The 17,755-nt window shown below is 40.1% G+C and overlaps 1 protein-coding gene across 6 annotated transcripts in view; it reads right to left on the bottom strand.

Moving 5' to 3' along the window:
- Positions 1-16,340, bottom strand: part of dusp8a (dual specificity phosphatase 8a) — a 42,785-nt gene extending 26,445 nt beyond the window's left edge. The window contains exons 1-2 of one of the 6 annotated variants that reach the window (XM_041997264.1): positions 15,997-16,340; positions 9,107-9,479 (exon numbers count right to left, since the gene is read on the bottom strand). In XM_041997264.1, the coding sequence (XP_041853198.1) occupies positions 9,107-9,343 (237 nt within the window). In that variant the 5' untranslated portion in view covers positions 9,344-9,479; positions 15,997-16,340. Of the gene's footprint in view, positions 1-9,106; positions 9,480-12,009; positions 12,108-14,928; positions 14,951-15,610; positions 15,710-15,750; positions 15,851-15,996 lie in introns of those variants that run through there. The other 5 variants (XM_041997265.1, XM_041997268.1, XM_041997271.1 and 2 more) reach the window with 5 other exon arrangements.
- Between the last annotated feature and the right edge of the window lie 1,415 nt (positions 16,341-17,755).

The following is a 17,755-nucleotide window of genomic DNA, read 5'->3' as shown; positions in this document are numbered from 1 at the left end:
AAAAGCGAAGAAGGGAAATAGAATGTAGCAATAAAACATTTTGCACTGTTCAAGTAAAACTTAGATGCTCTGATGCTTCAGCATCCAGCATCACAGCTCATTGTAAACATACAGAAGCTCCACAGTGCACATAAGATGTGCCTGATTATGTTCCTGCTTACAGAGCATATGTAGTAGAGATGTTTTGGAAGAAAGCCAGGCAGGTGATTTAGACAGGACAAGGTCAATCTGTGAAACCTGGCTGTAAGCTACCATGGTCTAAATAAAAGCATTGCTCTGCCTGCTGCATCTAACACTAATGCTGACATAAAAGTACAAACACCCTCTGCATTGCACTGGAACGTGGTGCAGGGGTTTTAGATGATGAAAGGTTACTGTACAGTACATGGTTTTACTCTGACTGGTTACTTAAGTTATTGTTCACCTCATTTAGCCAAAGTGGTCCGCTGTACAAGACAAAAACTCTATAAGAAGATAGTCAGAAACACGGATGATATGTGACGCCATCAAGTACAGAATATATGCACAGGATTAGATAGAATAGAACCATTTGGTAGAAAGAGCTTGCTGGCTGCATTAATATGTCAGAGCTCACGTTTACTTTTTTGTTTGTTTGTTTTTTTACACACATCCGTTTTAACATCTTTTTTTCTTTATTTTAACATTTTAATAAACCCCGGGTTATTTGGCAATTAATCCTAATGAGATCAGAGCTATTTTAAGAGTGTGAGCTCAATGGCTGTGGATTAAAGGCCTTTAAATGTACATACATGCACAGCACAACCACAACCACAACCACACACACACACATACACACAGCTCAGTCTGCGCTAAGGTCTTGTTTATCAGTTGCACAAAGATAAAAGTTTGATTTCTTGTATTAAACAGATGTGATGATGACTCACTGTTGTGAATCATTTGAGGAATAGTTTGCATAACATAATTAAATATTTCCCTTAAAAGGTAAACAGAATCTTTGCAGCTTGAACTTATTTGTTGTTTTTTCTTTTTAAGTATATAATGTGATGTTAATGAACAGAAATCCGTGTATGAACACAGGATTCTGTTTTTCTGCTAAGAGGAGGACAATGAAAACGTTTACTGACTCCTCTAGCATAGCCTCCATATTTAATGGTGTTGTTATGGCAGTCCAGATGGCAGGACATGATCTATGTTGCTGATTTTCGATGAGTGACAGGTTAAAACCGCTACTCCTGATAAGTGTGTGATATGAACATGTTTTGGTGCAGTGTTAAGAGGTCAGCGACCTCTTATACCAGATCTGGTGCTGCAGTCTTGCACCAGTACAGATCCTTCAATTCTCTGCAATGCTACAACATAATTGATAATACAGTGCTGGCCTGGGCTTCCTGGCACATGCACTCTGCAGGCACTGTAAACAAGGGATAAGAGAGGTAAGGAGGGAAAATAAAAGAAATATGGGGAAAGGAAACAAGGATAAGAGGAGGATGAGAAAGAATGCTAAAAAGGATCTGATGTAACGAGTAAGAAGGGTATGACAGACAGAAAATCATACTGGTAGTCCAAACAGAATTCTGCAGCATCCAGGCTTTTCTCTAAAAGGAAATGGAGGCTGGCGTCACTGCAGGGCATAAACAGGGAGTGGTCTCAGAGGAGATGTAATTCTTCTGTTGTTCTTTGCAGAGGAAGAGGGTAAGAAGAAAGAAATGAGAATGGATATAAGACACATGATGAATAGGAGAAAGGAAAGTTTGTACATTTGTGTTAAATATGAGAATTAATAAAATGAATGTGTTTGACAACAGATGGCCAGAAACCTGCTTGTTTTAAACTAACATGCTATAAAAAGATTGTAATGACAAGAAAAATATGGTCAGACACAGGGATGCAAGTCAAGCAATGTCCTTACAGTCAATGCTTGTCAGTAGTGACAGTTTGCACATATAAGCAAGCACACGATTGTACCATAAAATATAGCTGTTTGTAGTTAGGCAACTCAAGATAACTGCTTGATTATGAAAATATGGCTTGGGAGTGTCATAAAAAACTTTCTCCTGACTTCAGTAATGATACTGACCAATGACAAGGTCAGTGCTGAGTGTGAGAGTATGTGTGTTGGTGTGTGACACAACATCAGCATAAACAGTCTAAAAATGGTCTGACATTCCTAAAGCACAGGCTAAGTCTTCTCAGTGTGTCCCACAGAAATCAAGATGACTGCAGCATGAGTCCACGTTGGTTAACAATAAATTGTTATCCAGGAGCTCGGAGTTTATAGCAATTTTCTGGAAATCTTTTTAAAAAAAGTATACCGCATTTATTCATCAATTGCAATAAAAACATGAAGCAGGTACAACCATTTCACTTTTTAAAAAAATCTTTTACAGGCATAATTTGTTTTTCTGATCATGTCAATGTGGATCCAAACTGGCTGCTGGGTTGGGAACATTCAGCTCCTGCCAGTGCAACACATCCTGGACATGACATGCGAACACAGGACCTGCTGCATGCAGCAGGCAGTGACTCCTTGCAGTTTATCTTTAAATTTATGACACAGGCTGCAACACAGAACTCTTGCCCTGTAAAGACATCACCCTGAGGTCAGATGATGTCATTGACTGGCACTGACAGCTGCCACTTCCATGTTTGCTTCAGTAGGTGTGATGAGTGTGCCATGAAATTGTTGTACTTCTACCCCAATGAGGACTAACTGTGCTTATACGAGCAAAGAAAAGTATACTTTAATAATACTGATAAAAAACTAGGATTATTTAACACATTAGGTCAATTTTATAGGATAAAGAATAACTGACATCACTGAGAAAGCCAGTACAGTATTTATTTCGTGTGTGTTTTAGACAACGAGATGGATCTGTGTCAGGGTGCTGAAAGTCCCTGATATCTCTGTGCATGTGCAGAGTGAGGTCATCACTGATCATATGTGGTCACCTCATCTGGTCAAACCTCCACACCACTAAATGTCAGGGAACATTTAACACACACAAAAATACATCAGCCCCCACAAAGGTTGCACATTCAGATGCAAGTAATGCCGGAGTACTTAACATCAGGCATGTTGTAGATCCAACTACACCACATTTTATGTCCTCCAAGCATTACTGCCTTCTCATACACAAAAAGAATAACACATAAATGTTTTATAAAAATGTTATTTTAACTCTGCTGCAGCATACTCAGAATGTGCTTACAAAGAATGTGTGTGTCGATGTGAAACAGTGGTGTCTTTAAAGCAAACAATGATCCATTGCATGACCTAATCAAAGCAAACATGTGACATTTCCGGCTCTGGAGAAAAACCACCGTTGGCTAAAGCATATCTGTTTGAACTTGGCAGAGGGAAAAAAACCATGAATGAAACATGCTGTAAATTCCCAGTGTTTGACCTGGGATAATCCATGCTGTGAGTCATCAGTTGAATCCTCAGTTCTGCTACTGTCAAGCTAGATGACACATGAAGTGCTCATGTGTTACTGTTCATTTTGAAACTCTGTACTCTAGGTACTGGAAATGTCTGAATAAAGAACATTATACAAATATAATTATAACAGTCATTATTATGAAGGTTTCTGAGTGAAATGACCTGCAAATAAAAGCTGGTCAAATTCTCTGAATGTTAAGTAAAGGTGATTTAAATGTTTCATTTAATAGACGAAACACTAGACTTTTTTTTTTTTTTTTTTACAAAAGGAAAGTTGGAAACTCCATTTTGTTCCATAATTCCTGGAGGCTTGAAAATTCAGTCATACCAATGTCATATGATAAATTATACAAGGACAAGAGGGTGAATGCTTAATTTAGTATATTTTTCTTGGCTGGACCCCTGCTTAGACTTGCAGGACTCTTTCTGTTGCTTTCTTTTTTATTTGGTTCTGACAAAACTTTTCATACTGATTAGTTGTTCTGTAATAGAACCTATTCTGCATTCTGTTTTGGCTAAGTGATTTGTGTTATATCAAGATATGGCTGCGAAACATGTATGGTGTTTTTTCACAGACTGGTGTCTTTGCCCTGTTTTGACAATTGAAAAAAAAAAAGATGATTAACACATGATTCTGCAAATTAATCTTGGATTTCCCTTCATGTGTCATTACAGCTGCTTCCTCTACCCTTTGTAAGGAGGATAAGCACAACATATGGTGTATCATCAATGGAACTGATGGAGATCTCCTTCATTGTATAAATGCATTAGTCAGTCACATGTTGTTTCTCTGTTCAGCAGGGCACTCAGCCAATCTAGCAATTAAGATCACAGACTAGATCACAGACCCCTTCCCTGGTTTGATTTATTGACCACGATGCCAAACAACAATAATCAGGCTTCTGTTCATTACCATGTATAAAATACTGGTTATCAGAACACATGCAGATATTTTTTTACCATAATTATAGACTCAAAGCCCTGCTACTGAATTTTGGCAGATTCACTTACTCGGATGCGCCCTAACGTCGGCTAATTCAACATGTCTTGCATCCTGTCTCATCTCCAAGCTTTCTCTAGCCAGTAAAACCCAGTCCGATGTCGACTCTTGTTTTTTGTCTTGCTGGCGTGAGACTTTGAGACGTAAAGTGAAATACTGCAGTAAAGTGATGCTCAAAGATATAAAGAAAATGGCTTTATAGTGCGGTTTCTCAGCATTGGGACGCTGCAGAGCACTGAGAACTGACAGGAAATCTCTGAAATGGAATAAGGAACAAGTGATCAGAGTTTGGGGGTGATCCGGATCACTGCCTGGATTCAGGAATTTTTTAAAGGACTCTTTACAGATGCAAACATCTGGAAACATCGGTGAACCTTGTCACGTCCAGATCTTTTGCCAGTGAAAAGAAAAGATTGCTAAAAGCAATGCCACTGGATTTTCAGCTTTGATCCCTGTAGATATTTCTTTGATTTTTGTTGAGTTTCCTTTAAATATGCCAGAGAGTTGTGTTGTGGTTGGCTTCCACGAACAAAGTTGTTCCACAGACAACAAGAGATCGTTTTTCGAACTAACGAAAAGACAGAAAAGCCCAGAAAGATGTGATAACTGGCTAGCGGTTATCAAGAGTGTCAGTGTTGACAGAACACCTTGGAGTCCTTATAAATCTTTGACAATTTGTTCAGACCATTGTGTGACTGGTGAGTAAAACATTTTTATATTACTGTTTAAAACTTATGCTTGTTTTTGTATAGATGATAAAAAAAAGCCGTCGCACTGTATTAGCAGCTCCTTCTCAATGTAACGGCAGTTAGACATGGGGGCATTCGTTTAGTCCTACTGCCATCAGCTTCGTCTCATATCTTTATCTCGCCTTGACACTGAGGGGATCAATATAACTGTTTGACATTATGGATAATTTTCCATCAAAAACCAATGGAGAAAACTTAAAACTATGACAACAAGTCGCACACTTCAACCCAGATGTTAATTTTCATCAGCAAGCTGTTCAAGGTCACGTGACCAATAGGTTGTGACTTAGGTTTGCGCCTGCCCATGGGGAGACAGGGATAATTCTGCCTTTAGAGCTTGTAAGTAATGAATAAACAATAAATAAATAAATTAATAAATAAATAAATGATAAAATGGCTTGGTAGATGTCTGTGCTCTCTAGTGGGTCTAGACATTATTATAACTGTTCACATTATTGTAATTGTGTAGCATGTGTCACCATTAGTAGGTCACTGTTCCCCCTATGACCATACATTAGAAGCACAGTCTCCATGTCGACATACAGTATCTTCCCTCTGCTGGTTGCTGGTAGCAAAAACCTCTGGTCAATTTATCAGGTTTGCTTGGCAGGCTGTTACCGTCACAGCAGTGGGGATTATCCAGGCTTAAGCCAAGGAACCAGCCGCCTGCCCTCAGTCTTTCAGAGAAGGCACGAGGAAGCCCCATCCCAACTAAGCCCATGCTGTCATTCTCTCAGCAGAGGTCCTCCACCACATAACCCACAGTATCCAGTGCTTTCTGACCTACATTAACAGAGAGCATTACTGAAGAGGTTATGATGGGATGGAATGTGGAAGGCAGAAGAAAGAGGACACCATTTTAATAGCTGTTGTGCTGGATGGGGATATTCATTCAGCTCGGTTAACTTAGGGACTGGGAGCTTCTATTAAACAGGGTGAGTGCAGCACCTTGGGGGGATGCAGGCTATTAGTTCTCAATGGGATGTGAGGTAGGATGCAGCCGAGCAGGAGGTGGAGGCAACAGTCCATCCATGAATACCCTCAATGCTGCCCTCCCGCTTCCTGCATTCACTTCCTCAACAAAGAGCCACAATGGTGTCCTTTGCTGTCTTGGCTGGCTGAGGCGGCTCCGGGCAATGCTCAGAGCCATGTGGGGGGTAGAGAGGATATTGTGGGGGTGTGTGTATGTGTGTGAGTTAGTGCGTGTTAGGGGTTACTTGGGAGCTGGCTCTAATACCACACAACTAGTCTGCACGTGCCCAACCTGCAGCCTGCCAGTGGCCAAACAAAAGGGATGATGTCATGCTTAGCCAATAACAAAGGAGTCTGGGTCTGTCAGGCCCGCCTCTCTCACCCGGCTAGTTCCAGCTTTATCCAGCCTTAGCATTAATCACAAGCCTTATCCTCTTTACTGGGGGTGGGGAATGGATAATAACAAACCAGCCATGGGGCAACTGTACACAAGGAGAGAAAATAAACAGGTTGAGGTTGGGAGGCTGCAGACTATGGTTGCAAGAGACAGACAGACAGAGCTGTCATAAGAGTGAAAGTGAAAGAAAAGAGGAAGCATGGCGCTGTGGGGTGCCACAGTGTGACATCTGCCAAGCACAGGGCTGCACACTGAGATGAACCCAACAGAATCAGTGTTAGAAAAACTCTCACAGTGGTGACACAGTAATAAAACTGACTAAATCTCACAATGTTTCTGTTCTGCAGCTGTTGAGTTTTCAACTCCCTCAGCTTTTCTTGTCTTGTCAAAATCTACAGAGTGCAAGAGGAGGTCATGCATCACAACCCAAAATACCACCATAATGTGAGCAGAATATGTTGGTCAAAAGGAGTCAAACCTTCTGAGCTGCAGGATATTCCATCTTGCTGTCAGGACAAAAAAAGCAAAGCCCAACAAAGGCAGCAGAATGCACCGACATTACAAATGTCGTACAAGATCCTTGCATAGTTATTTATTGTAAATTCTGTGTGAGAAGATATTAATGTAATCCTGAAAGTGTAAAGCCTATGAAATAACAGCAAGTCAGTGAGTATATGTGCATGACACTAGAAAAAAATCAATTATTGTGTTAGTCTGACTGAAAGTGGCCTCTTAAAATGTACCAAACATGTCAGTCTGACTGAAGTCACTGAAAATATGAGCTTTCAAAACTGCTCTAACAGACCATGATGGAGAAGTGTTGGAGGTTGAGTAACCCCTGCAACTAGTTGCTCTTTTAGACTCAAATAAACTTAAACATGCCACCTAAACTTCAAAATTTCTATTTTTTGTATTGTTTAGTGAAATCAGTGAAGTGTGTATTAACACAGCCGGATTCCTAATGAAGCTGCTTTTAACCTCATATTTTTCTACTTTGTCATAAGTGTAAACAGTAATCTGTAAATTATCTTGGATTACTGTCATTTATTAGTTCTCAAGTAAAATCCAACAGTAGAGGAAGTTAATGCAATCATCTTCAGAAATAATGCTAAAGTTTTGTCTTTAAAGTTGTGTTGCAGTTGTGTACAAGATAGACATAAAGAAACAGCCTGTCAGCTACAACTCCAGAGTAGATAAAGTCTCCATAGGGCAGAGGGAAGAATGGGGGGAGGACAGAACTCTTTCAACCAATAAGATGGGTGACCAATAACTCTGACCTGTTCCCGACAACCAGGGTATTAACCACCAAAAACAACAAAAGTATAGATTGCCATTCAATGTCACACCTAAGAAAACAATTCAAAACACCTGTTAAGTGTTGTTGTGTTTTATGTGCTGAGTGTGACATAGTTAAAGAGCTAAAAATAATTGTGGTCATCTTTTTTTGCTCATCCAGGACTGTTGCGATAAGTATGCACACACAAATTAGATGAGGGCACAAAACACCGTCCACCCCTCCTTGCTAAGGTTTCCCCCCTCATATTTCCCTCAGTTTCACACAGAGACTAAAAATACAGGAGCCAGCGTACCAAGGGTGGACAGGCCATGGAAAAAAAGGCTGTCACATTCAGAGGAGAAGTCATGGAAAACGGGCGGATCAGATTTCATGGCCACTGATAAGCAACAAACCTACAGTATGCCCGCCAAATATAGCCCCCACAGATGTGAAGCAGGCCTGGGCAAGTACAGAGGAAGCCAGTCCAGAGCCATGCTGGTACATGAGCCAGGCTGTTAATGACCTGAAAAAACCATGGGGCTGGTTTTAAGTCAGTAAGTCTAGTTCAGGGACATATAATCAAGGGGCAACTTGCTGACATGAGCAGCTGAATCTGAAACATCTGCTTCAAGGAAAGCTTTACTATTCTAATTCAATGCAGCTCAGGTATAAAATATGCATGAAACAGGCAGTTTTGCGATACTACTACGATAGAAGATTGACCTTAAATGTGATCACTGGGCTTGAAGCAACTGCAACATGCTTCCTCTGGGTTCATTTAACATAGCATGACATTTCCTCAGAATTACAGCTTATCTGGGTTGCACCTGCTGTATTTATGCTGTGCATCCTTGAGCTAATGGTGCTGCTGCTGGTTACAAAAGCAGGATTTTGCTTTGAGGATCATCTTGGTATCATCATTAAATTTGTATTCCAGAGAAAAATCTTGTAATGCCAAAGATTTACCTGGTACAAAAGCATAAAAAAGTCAAATAGCACACAAAATACACATACCATTGCTTAAGAAATACCAAAAAGAAAACCTTTGAAACTGATCTATTATAAGCCTTCTGTTAGAATATCACCATCTAACAGATAATTAGAAAAGAATACCAACACGTCTATTTCGAACATGTTACAAGCAGCAAACAGAAAACATCAGTCTGGATCTGTCCCAAAATTAATGTACCAGCACTTTTAAATGACCAACAATATAGTATTTAAAGGGTCCCTAACCAGGGGCATCACTATCCTACCCGAGGCCACGGAGATTCAGAAAGCTTTGCCTCACCTTCACTTTGCCGTTGGGTTGCAGCAGTTCAGTGACTGACACTTTGTCCTGCTGCAGTCGCCTCTTCACCAACTTGGAGCAGCAAACATTGACCGCACCTTGCACATGCGATGCATTGTACTCAGAAAACGTCCTGCTGTCAATCACCAGCAAGCGACCTGATCCTCTCTGGATGAGGCTCGCCAGGCGCTTGATGTCCATGGCGCTTCGCTTGTTGGGCCCTTTCTCCCCTGCCATGATGCAGGAAGGGCTGGGTGGCAACTGGGGAGGGGTTGTTATGGTTCGGGTATGAAGGTGGCGGAGGAGATGGGGAGGAGGAGAGGTCAGAGAAGGAGGGTTAACACTGCAGCAGGGGCTAAGAGATCCATGGTGCCTGAGGAAGGAGCAGACAAAAGAAAGAAGAAAATGCAACAGTTAGAAAACAGTCATACATGTGGAAGTGAGCGTGGTATTCAGTGTTTATTTCAATGCTATTATTGGCAACAGTGACATTCAAGACAACCATTGTCAGTGTGGAGATACTGATGACTGGATGTTCATAAAGGGCATAGGTTATATCTCACACTGAGCCTCAGGGCATTCAGTACACCAAGTAAAATCACTCAATTACTGCATTGTGACAATTATAAAACTATTGCATCAATGCCCAACCCTAAGAGTAGTATGTGATGTATTTTTGGGCTTTTAGATAATCTTTTATTAGCAGCCTTTGAGGACCTCACATATCAAAATAACCACAATGCTAAACCCGAATATGAAAGTTATTTAAAGATTTCAAAGCCAGCTGGATCATCTCCCAGGATTTAGATCTGAAGGAACATCACGCTTCCAAATAAAAAGCCATAAAACTTAAATTAGACATGCACAACAATGACATGCAGGTGCGCGTGTCTGTATAAGTGTGAGTGAAGTTTAGTGGCTGTTGATCCCAGGTCTCTTGTGCAGTGGCTCATGAAACAGGAAACTGAATGCGTGAGATAAATTAAGCTGGGGGAATTCAGCAAGCAGGTCTGGACACAGACAGAGGGCCTGTGTGACATCCTGTGAGTGTGTGTTGCAGAAAACTGTCTATAAACTTGGTGAATTGTCTCTTCTGTTTGTTCTAATTACTCTGATCTCCTCTCTGCTTACATCTGACATGAGGCCCGCACACTCACATGCAGTCATTTACAAGGGTTAAAAGATCAGCAGCTGCATGTGTGTGAGAGCTGGGCTATACACTTGACCATTAGTAAACCACAGTGATGTTTCTTTGAGATAACCCCCCAAAATAGTCCTGTACATTTAAGACAATCTCTTTGGTCAAGCAGGTGTCATGCTACAATTGAGAGGGTCAGAATGTGAATGCTGCCATGTTGTTTTATTCATCTACTGGCACGTGGTGTCATGAAAAATTAATGGGATCCCTCTCATTTACTCTACAGTCTAAATGGAGGTTTAAAAGGGAAAGTACAAAACATAGAGGTGTAGAAACAGATAGGGAAGGAGAGATAAAAGCAGACATACACATATAAGTCTGCATACTAAATAAAGAAAAAAATCACAATAAATCTAACTGTATCAGTAACAATTTTATGTGTAATATGATAGTATGGTTTTAAGTTCTTCCTCTGAGCAGCACTCAGGAAAATATTCAACAACACCAATAAGAAAGTGGGTGAAAAAAACAGTGAGAGGAGATGTGGAGAAACTGTGTCTTCTGATCTGTCCTGTCTTGGGAGAATATCCAGGCGGCTCTGCAACTTTTCACTTGTGTTCTGACACCAGCACACAGTGCACAGAGGGAGAAAGGAGATGTGAGGGGAGGTAGTGAAGGATGTTATTCAACCAGTATCTCTCCAGCCGAGAAGCTCAGCCAGATCAAGGTGAGGGGGGGAAACTTGTGGAGACAGAGCAGGGAGGAAAGAGGTGTTAAAAAAACAAGAATGAACAAATCACAAGAAGAACCAGAGCAAAAGAGGCATAAATAAAAAGAGAAACTTTCTTTAAGTTGTGGTACCTGGACTGAACATGCCATGATGAGATGGTATGAGATGTGCTACATGGTGCTGCAGTGTCATTATTTACAACAGAGGCCTTGCATCATTCCTCTAGATCAGGGCTACGCTACGAGGGCTGCAGTCCTGCAGGTTTTTAATGTCTCCCTGCTCCAAGAAAACTGACTCACATTCAATGGATCCAACAACCTATAAAGTTCTGCACAATGACTTGTTAATTTGAGTCAGGTGTGTCTGAGCAGGGCCACATTGAAAATCTGCTGGACTTTGGCCCTCGTAGGACCAAGCTGAGTAGCCCTGCTGTAGATATCTGACATAATCCTTTCTGTTACCGAGGCTTGTTTCTCTTATAGGCTGCTGTCCAAGCCTGAACATACTGTACATACATACGTACCTAATGTAAGAAAAACCGAACAAGAGCATGGACAAAAATCTAACCAGAGAACTGCACTGCAAACACCTTCCAAGCTGCTGCTGTAACAGAGAGTAGATCCGGCAAAGCAAAGACACAAGCAAGATTTAAACTGCATATTTAAAATCAACACTGCTATTGAAACACTCAGCATTCACAACAACAACAATGTAACTTGCTCAACATTGGAAAAAACCCTATATATACTATGTACTATATATACTGTGTACACACACACACACATATATATATATATATATATATATATATATATATATATATATATATATATATATATAATCTGGCAGTGTCATTCAGATTTCTGTAATTATTCAAATTAGGACCAACATAAACACAACACGCAGCATAAAATGACTTGGATCCACTGTTGCCATGATGTGCATCCGAATGTTTTTCTCCATTAAAGCTTTGCTGCAATATCGGATACAGCCTCTGAAACATTTTGACCTGCCCCATCACCTGTTATTCCCTACCTTTTATGGCAGGTAGCCCCTCAGTCAAGCCCTTAACGACACATCTTGCAGGGGTGGGAATGTTTTTCCCTCTTCCTCTGTGTCCCTGCTGCTGAACACAGCATCTGACTCTGCATATGTCTAATGGCGACTGCTTCCCCTCCCACCCAAGGTCTCACACTTTTTCTTTCTAAATCCCTCCTTCCTTCCCTATCACTCCTTTCTTCATCTTGTGCAGTGAACAGGGATGGGGAGGGGAGGAGTGTGCAGGTTTACATGTGTGTTAGAGAGAGACTGGAGCTCTGCATCTTTATAGGCAATCCTATAATAATTTGAGTAGAAATTAAAGGAAATGAAGACCTGTTAACAGGAGAAAGTCAGGTGATGAACATTAAACAGCTAACGCAGAGATGAAAAAGAATTAGCTGACCATGACGTATAAATGAAGCATAAACCTCAGCATATTTATTCCGCATAACAATCCATCCACTCTATGTAAAAGTGTCTTTCTTCCTACATCTCACATTTAGACAGGAAACATAAAACAACAACAACAAATAAGCTCTTCAGGCTAAAATAGACAGCATTCAGGAGCTTGCTGTGAGGCTCTGCCTGCACGGAGGAAAACAAGCAAGGAGGAGAGAAGATAGACAACGTGTGCAGGCCCAGAGCAGATTCTGTCGTTGCCACAGAAACAGCCTGGCTGGCGTAATCAGGGGGCATGCGGGGAGTGATGGTGATGGGATGCTATTGGTGCTGATGCTGAATGAGGATACAGGAAGGGAGGAGAAGTGACAGTGGTTCTTACACTTAAAATGAATTCTCTAAGCCAGATGGCCAGTATGAAGTTGCCATAACTAATAATTAATTACTAATAAATTAAGACATTTCACACTAAATGAGCCTACAGGTTGGTCATTAAAATATTTCTGTTTTAATTATCCTGTCGGATGTGTTCTGCCTCCGCTCTACTGTACTCCAGTTCAGGACAGCAAATTTAGCTTAATTTTTTTTTTCTGCAAAGTTACACCTAGAAAAGTTGTTGAACACAGAGGAAACTGATCAATTGGTCCAGTTTGAGGATGGATTTTCAACTCTCTTGAGCTCTGAAGGCTTTTTATGACTGTGGATAGCTTTACTGGTGCCACAAAATAGCAGGTAAGCCTTGTAAATACTGCTTTATAAAGGCCCAAACACACACTTGTTGATTCGTCATAACACCATGGTATTCACAAGTTAGTGAGCTGATATGTCATGATAGCTTTTATTTACTTTACTTTATTTACTTATTTTGTCTTTTTCACTTTAGATGACAATCAAATCTTATTTGTATGTGTCATGCAGAGATTTCTGATTCCGACCGAAACTGTCAAACAGATCATTTGTGTCGTCTTGCATTGTGGAGGAACTTTCTCTCCAAAATATTTCCACTTAACTGTCAACCATTTCAACATATTTTTCTGTCTTTTTTTCTCTCTTGTTTCACTTTGAGCAAGCACAGCTTACGTCCATTTGTAGCAACAAGCCTAGAACTAAAACAAACAACTAAAATTCGGAGTAAATAATTTCAAATTGGTATCTTTGATGAGTTAGTCATGGAACATAAGAAACATTTGAGATTTAAGTTGTATTAACAAGTAATAAAGGTGTATCAGAATTTGCCCAGGTTTATTTGTCTTACTTAACATTACAGTTCTAAGGATGTTACTTTAGAGCATTCACACTTCGTTGAAATTAGTTAATGAGCAGTCCTATCAATAATTTATTAATAGAATATCTCAAACTCGATGTAAATATTATAATAGCTCTACAGTACATGCACAGTATGTTGTCTAACTATAGAGCAATAAGGAAATAACTGTATTTTTCCTTCTTGTGAAATAAAATAGAGCGAAATAAATCATTAACCAAATTTGCTGATACTCTCTTTATGGCTGGCAATAAAAAAGTAAAAAACATGAAACCTTTTAGCAACATCTGAAACAAACAAACAAACAAAGGTTCAGGAAGTAACTTTTCTTCTTAAAATGGACAATCCATGCAGGCATATTCTTATGTATTTAAACATGAGCTCAGCAACATGGACCAACTCATTAATGCCATATCAGACATCATAGAGAGACGCAAACACAAAGGGAGCAACTGGAGGGCAACCAGCAGTGATGTAATACCATCCAGGTTATTCATTAACTCCCTGCATCACGTCACCTGTGTCCACAGCCTTGAGTGGGCTGATAAAAAGCGAACTCTTTACTGTCACACAATGACAGACATGACTTGTTTATTTAGACTGCAAACAATTACATCATCGGAGCATCTCATGCCCTTTACTCTGAGCCACAGGCTCTCTCATGGACTCAAAGTTGTGTGTGTTAACAAACGGTGTCTCTTTTGACTGCATGTACTATTTACACTTTGAAAAGAAACCACAACAAAGCTTCATGCGTTCAGGCTGCAAAAACAGAACCGACTAGTTGTTTAAGTTTGTGAAGACATAAGTAAGTATTCTTGGAATATTGCTAGTTTTCAAAATGATGAAGTTTTATTGCACTGAAATAAATGCACAAAAAATGGTTGATAGCTGACACTGACAAGCAAATATCAGAAAACAATCTAGAGTTTTCTGTTCTTTAAATTCAAACAGGTGTGACAGAATAATTTGTCTAAAAGTCCAAGCGATTTTGTTGTTATCACATAAAACAAATAAGTCCTCGCAAATGCAAGGCTGGAATTTAATAACGTTTGGAATTTATTGGTAATTTAACACAAGATAATCAATCTTCTTAAAGCACAACAAAGTAAAAATATTTTAACTCTACATCAATGACTCTAATGTGAAACCTTGTTTAGTATTATTAGATATAAACACTCTATAACAGTGTATATTACATTATATCTCAACTCAAATATATCCAGAAGACATTATTTATGTTTACCTACCATTAATCTGTGGGTGTAAATGTGTCCTTCACAAATATGGCTTCTGAAACACTAAAAGTCTGGGGTGTTTATCCTTGGAGTAACCAGTGCAAAATGAGCGGTGCTATAACAGACATCATGTCATTTTGAAAAATCAATTCAGCTGCCGCTTTTCAAGGAGATCAGCATCACGATACTGTAAACAACAAATCTAGATATAAAACCCTCTGGTGTCCTCCGATCAATATTCTCCTAGTGCTGCAGCAAGAAAACTGCAGGGTCATATAACAAACCGGGATTACCCATGGACACCAACATGACAATTACGAAATGAGTACTACAAAAAGAAGAAAATAACCCCCCAAAAGCCAAGAATAGCTTACACACAATAATACAGTCATGCGAAAGCATGAACAGAGTTTAAAAAAAATAAATGCTTCAGAAATTGCAATGGTTCCGATTTTGCAAACGATGGAGATGAGACACACAAAGACATAGATGGGACTGTGTGTAGGTGACAGCGTTAATAACAATGATGGAGGGTGAGCGGTCGCTGCGCTCTTTTATAAACCGACCTACATTAGAAAGAAGAATGGATATGACCACGTCCACTGCGTTTACACGATTAAGTTTAATTAGAATTAATGTTAAACTACGGGGCTATCAAAAGGTTCAGTGGGTATTCTGTCAATGGGATGCCTGCCCTGTTTTGTTATGACGCGTGGATATGTCTGCATCCACTCCATGGATCGGACAGGCTGTGATGACAAGCGGCAAAATAGGGGGAAAAAACAACAACAAAAAACATACCTACGTATTTTAAGATAAAATAAATCCACCTACCTCAATATCAGCAGACAACGAACCACTAAATATTAATGACAAACAATAGAAACATTAACTTCAACCAGGACAGGTTTAATTCCCATTACAAAACGGGAACGCACAACAAGGGGGAGGGGGCGCGCGCGCGGACAGGCTCACTGCAGCAGCGGGGGGCACGAGCAAAGCTAGCTCAATGAGCTGCAACGTACTTTATGAAGGCAAAACTGGTTATACTGATCATTAAACGCACACACAAGCACTCACCTCGGGCTCCACGCGGTCGCTGTGTGTTATTCAACTGGTCTCCATGAGTGAGGGGACAGCGGCGGTGCCTTCATGGGGTTGGCCGGTGTTTACCTGGAGGTGGGAGGACAGTAGCCCACAGCTGACAGAGTGACAGCGCCAGCAACAAACGAGGCATGAAAGCGCGCTCGAGGGCTACAAACGGCTCCCTTTAACTGACCAGGAGACGTTGTCGGCTCGTGGAAGGTTAAATTAGCTTAGCTAAGCTAAGTAAAGGCTAGAAGGGTTAGTGACTATGTGTATGTTAAGGAGGAGGAGGGGAGTTAGGTACAGGAGGTGCACTTTAGCACTTTCATGAACTAAAGCGATGAGGTCATGGTTCAGGAGGGAGAGGAGTGGAAAAAAGAAAAATTGTTAGTTGACGTCACCTCCAGCCAATCAGCGCTGGCAGCTTAGAGGCAGGATGACGTCTGCGTTCTGCTCCGTGGATTAAAGGGACAGTTTGGCTTTTTTTAAAGGGGACGCGCTCGTGGGGAGCGTAATCATGAAGACTGTGGCGTGAATGCTGCAGTCAATAAGAGGATAATAATAATAATAATAATAATAATAATAATAATTAATACACACAAATTAGTTTTTAATCCAAATGTTGAGAGAGACTGAGCTTTTGTTTAGTGTGGAAACAGTTTACATACACAAAAACAATTAGGTTCTTACAAAAAAAAATAAATAAATAAATAATAATAAAAAAAATGATTAAATGAAAGCTGAAGCCAGTCACTGCTCAGACTTTGATCTGAAATTGAGCTTTAAAAAGTAGCAAAACATTACAATATTGTATAGTTTTTCTTTCTTTCTTTCTTTCTTTCTTTTCTTTTTCTTTCTTTCTTTCTTAATGCTAATTGATTTTATTTATAATTTTTCATAAACATAACTTATGTATGATTTGCCCCCCCCCCCCCCTTTTTTTTCTTTTTTTTTTTGTTCATTTTGATTTTTTTTTCTTGCAAAACTACCTTTAAAATGTATTATAGGCACTCTTGAAGCTAAAACACAATCTGACATGCAGAGGTAACTTGGGTTTCCTATATCAGCCATGGATATTTTCTATCAACCTGCATGAGTAGGAACAAATTAAGATTTTACCCTTATTTACACATCATCACATGAGATGATATGCAAATAAGAAACCTTTAAGTTTTACTTAACAGCCTAACTGTTATAATACAATAATTAATAACGATTGAATATCTGCAAGAAATCTGAACTACAGTATTTCAACAGCAATTGCAAAGTGATAAAAAGCTAAATCAGCTATTAGCAATGGGCTTTCTCAGACCATCATTTAGTAGCAAGTAACTGAGTCATTCTCTGTACCACTTAGTCCATTACGGGTCGCGGGTGAGCTGGAGCCTATCCCAGCATTAACAGGTGAGAGGCAGGGTACACCCTGGACAGGTCACTAGTCCATTGCAGGGACAACACATAGGGACAAACAACCATTTACACTCACACTCACTCCTAGGGAGAATTTAGAGTCATCAATTAACCTAACTTGTATGTCTTTGGATGTTGGGAGGAAGCCAGAATACCCAGAGAGAACCCATGCATACATGGGGGGGAACATGCAAACTCAGAATGGCTGCCGCCCTCAAGGTTCAAACCTCCCCCAGCCAAGACTCAAACCAACGACCTTCTTGCTGTGAGGATGCGGTGCTAACCACCCCACCACCATGCAGCATAAGTAACTGAATTAAATTTATATAACTTTATTATCTTT

The sequence above is a fragment of the Melanotaenia boesemani genome, chromosome 10 (genome assembly GCF_017639745.1).
Source record: "Melanotaenia boesemani isolate fMelBoe1 chromosome 10, fMelBoe1.pri, whole genome shotgun sequence".
Lineage (NCBI taxonomy): Eukaryota > Metazoa > Chordata > Actinopteri > Atheriniformes > Melanotaeniidae > Melanotaenia > Melanotaenia boesemani.
Note: the sequence above shows the minus strand (reverse complement) of the source record. Positions and strands in the feature narration are given on the sequence as shown.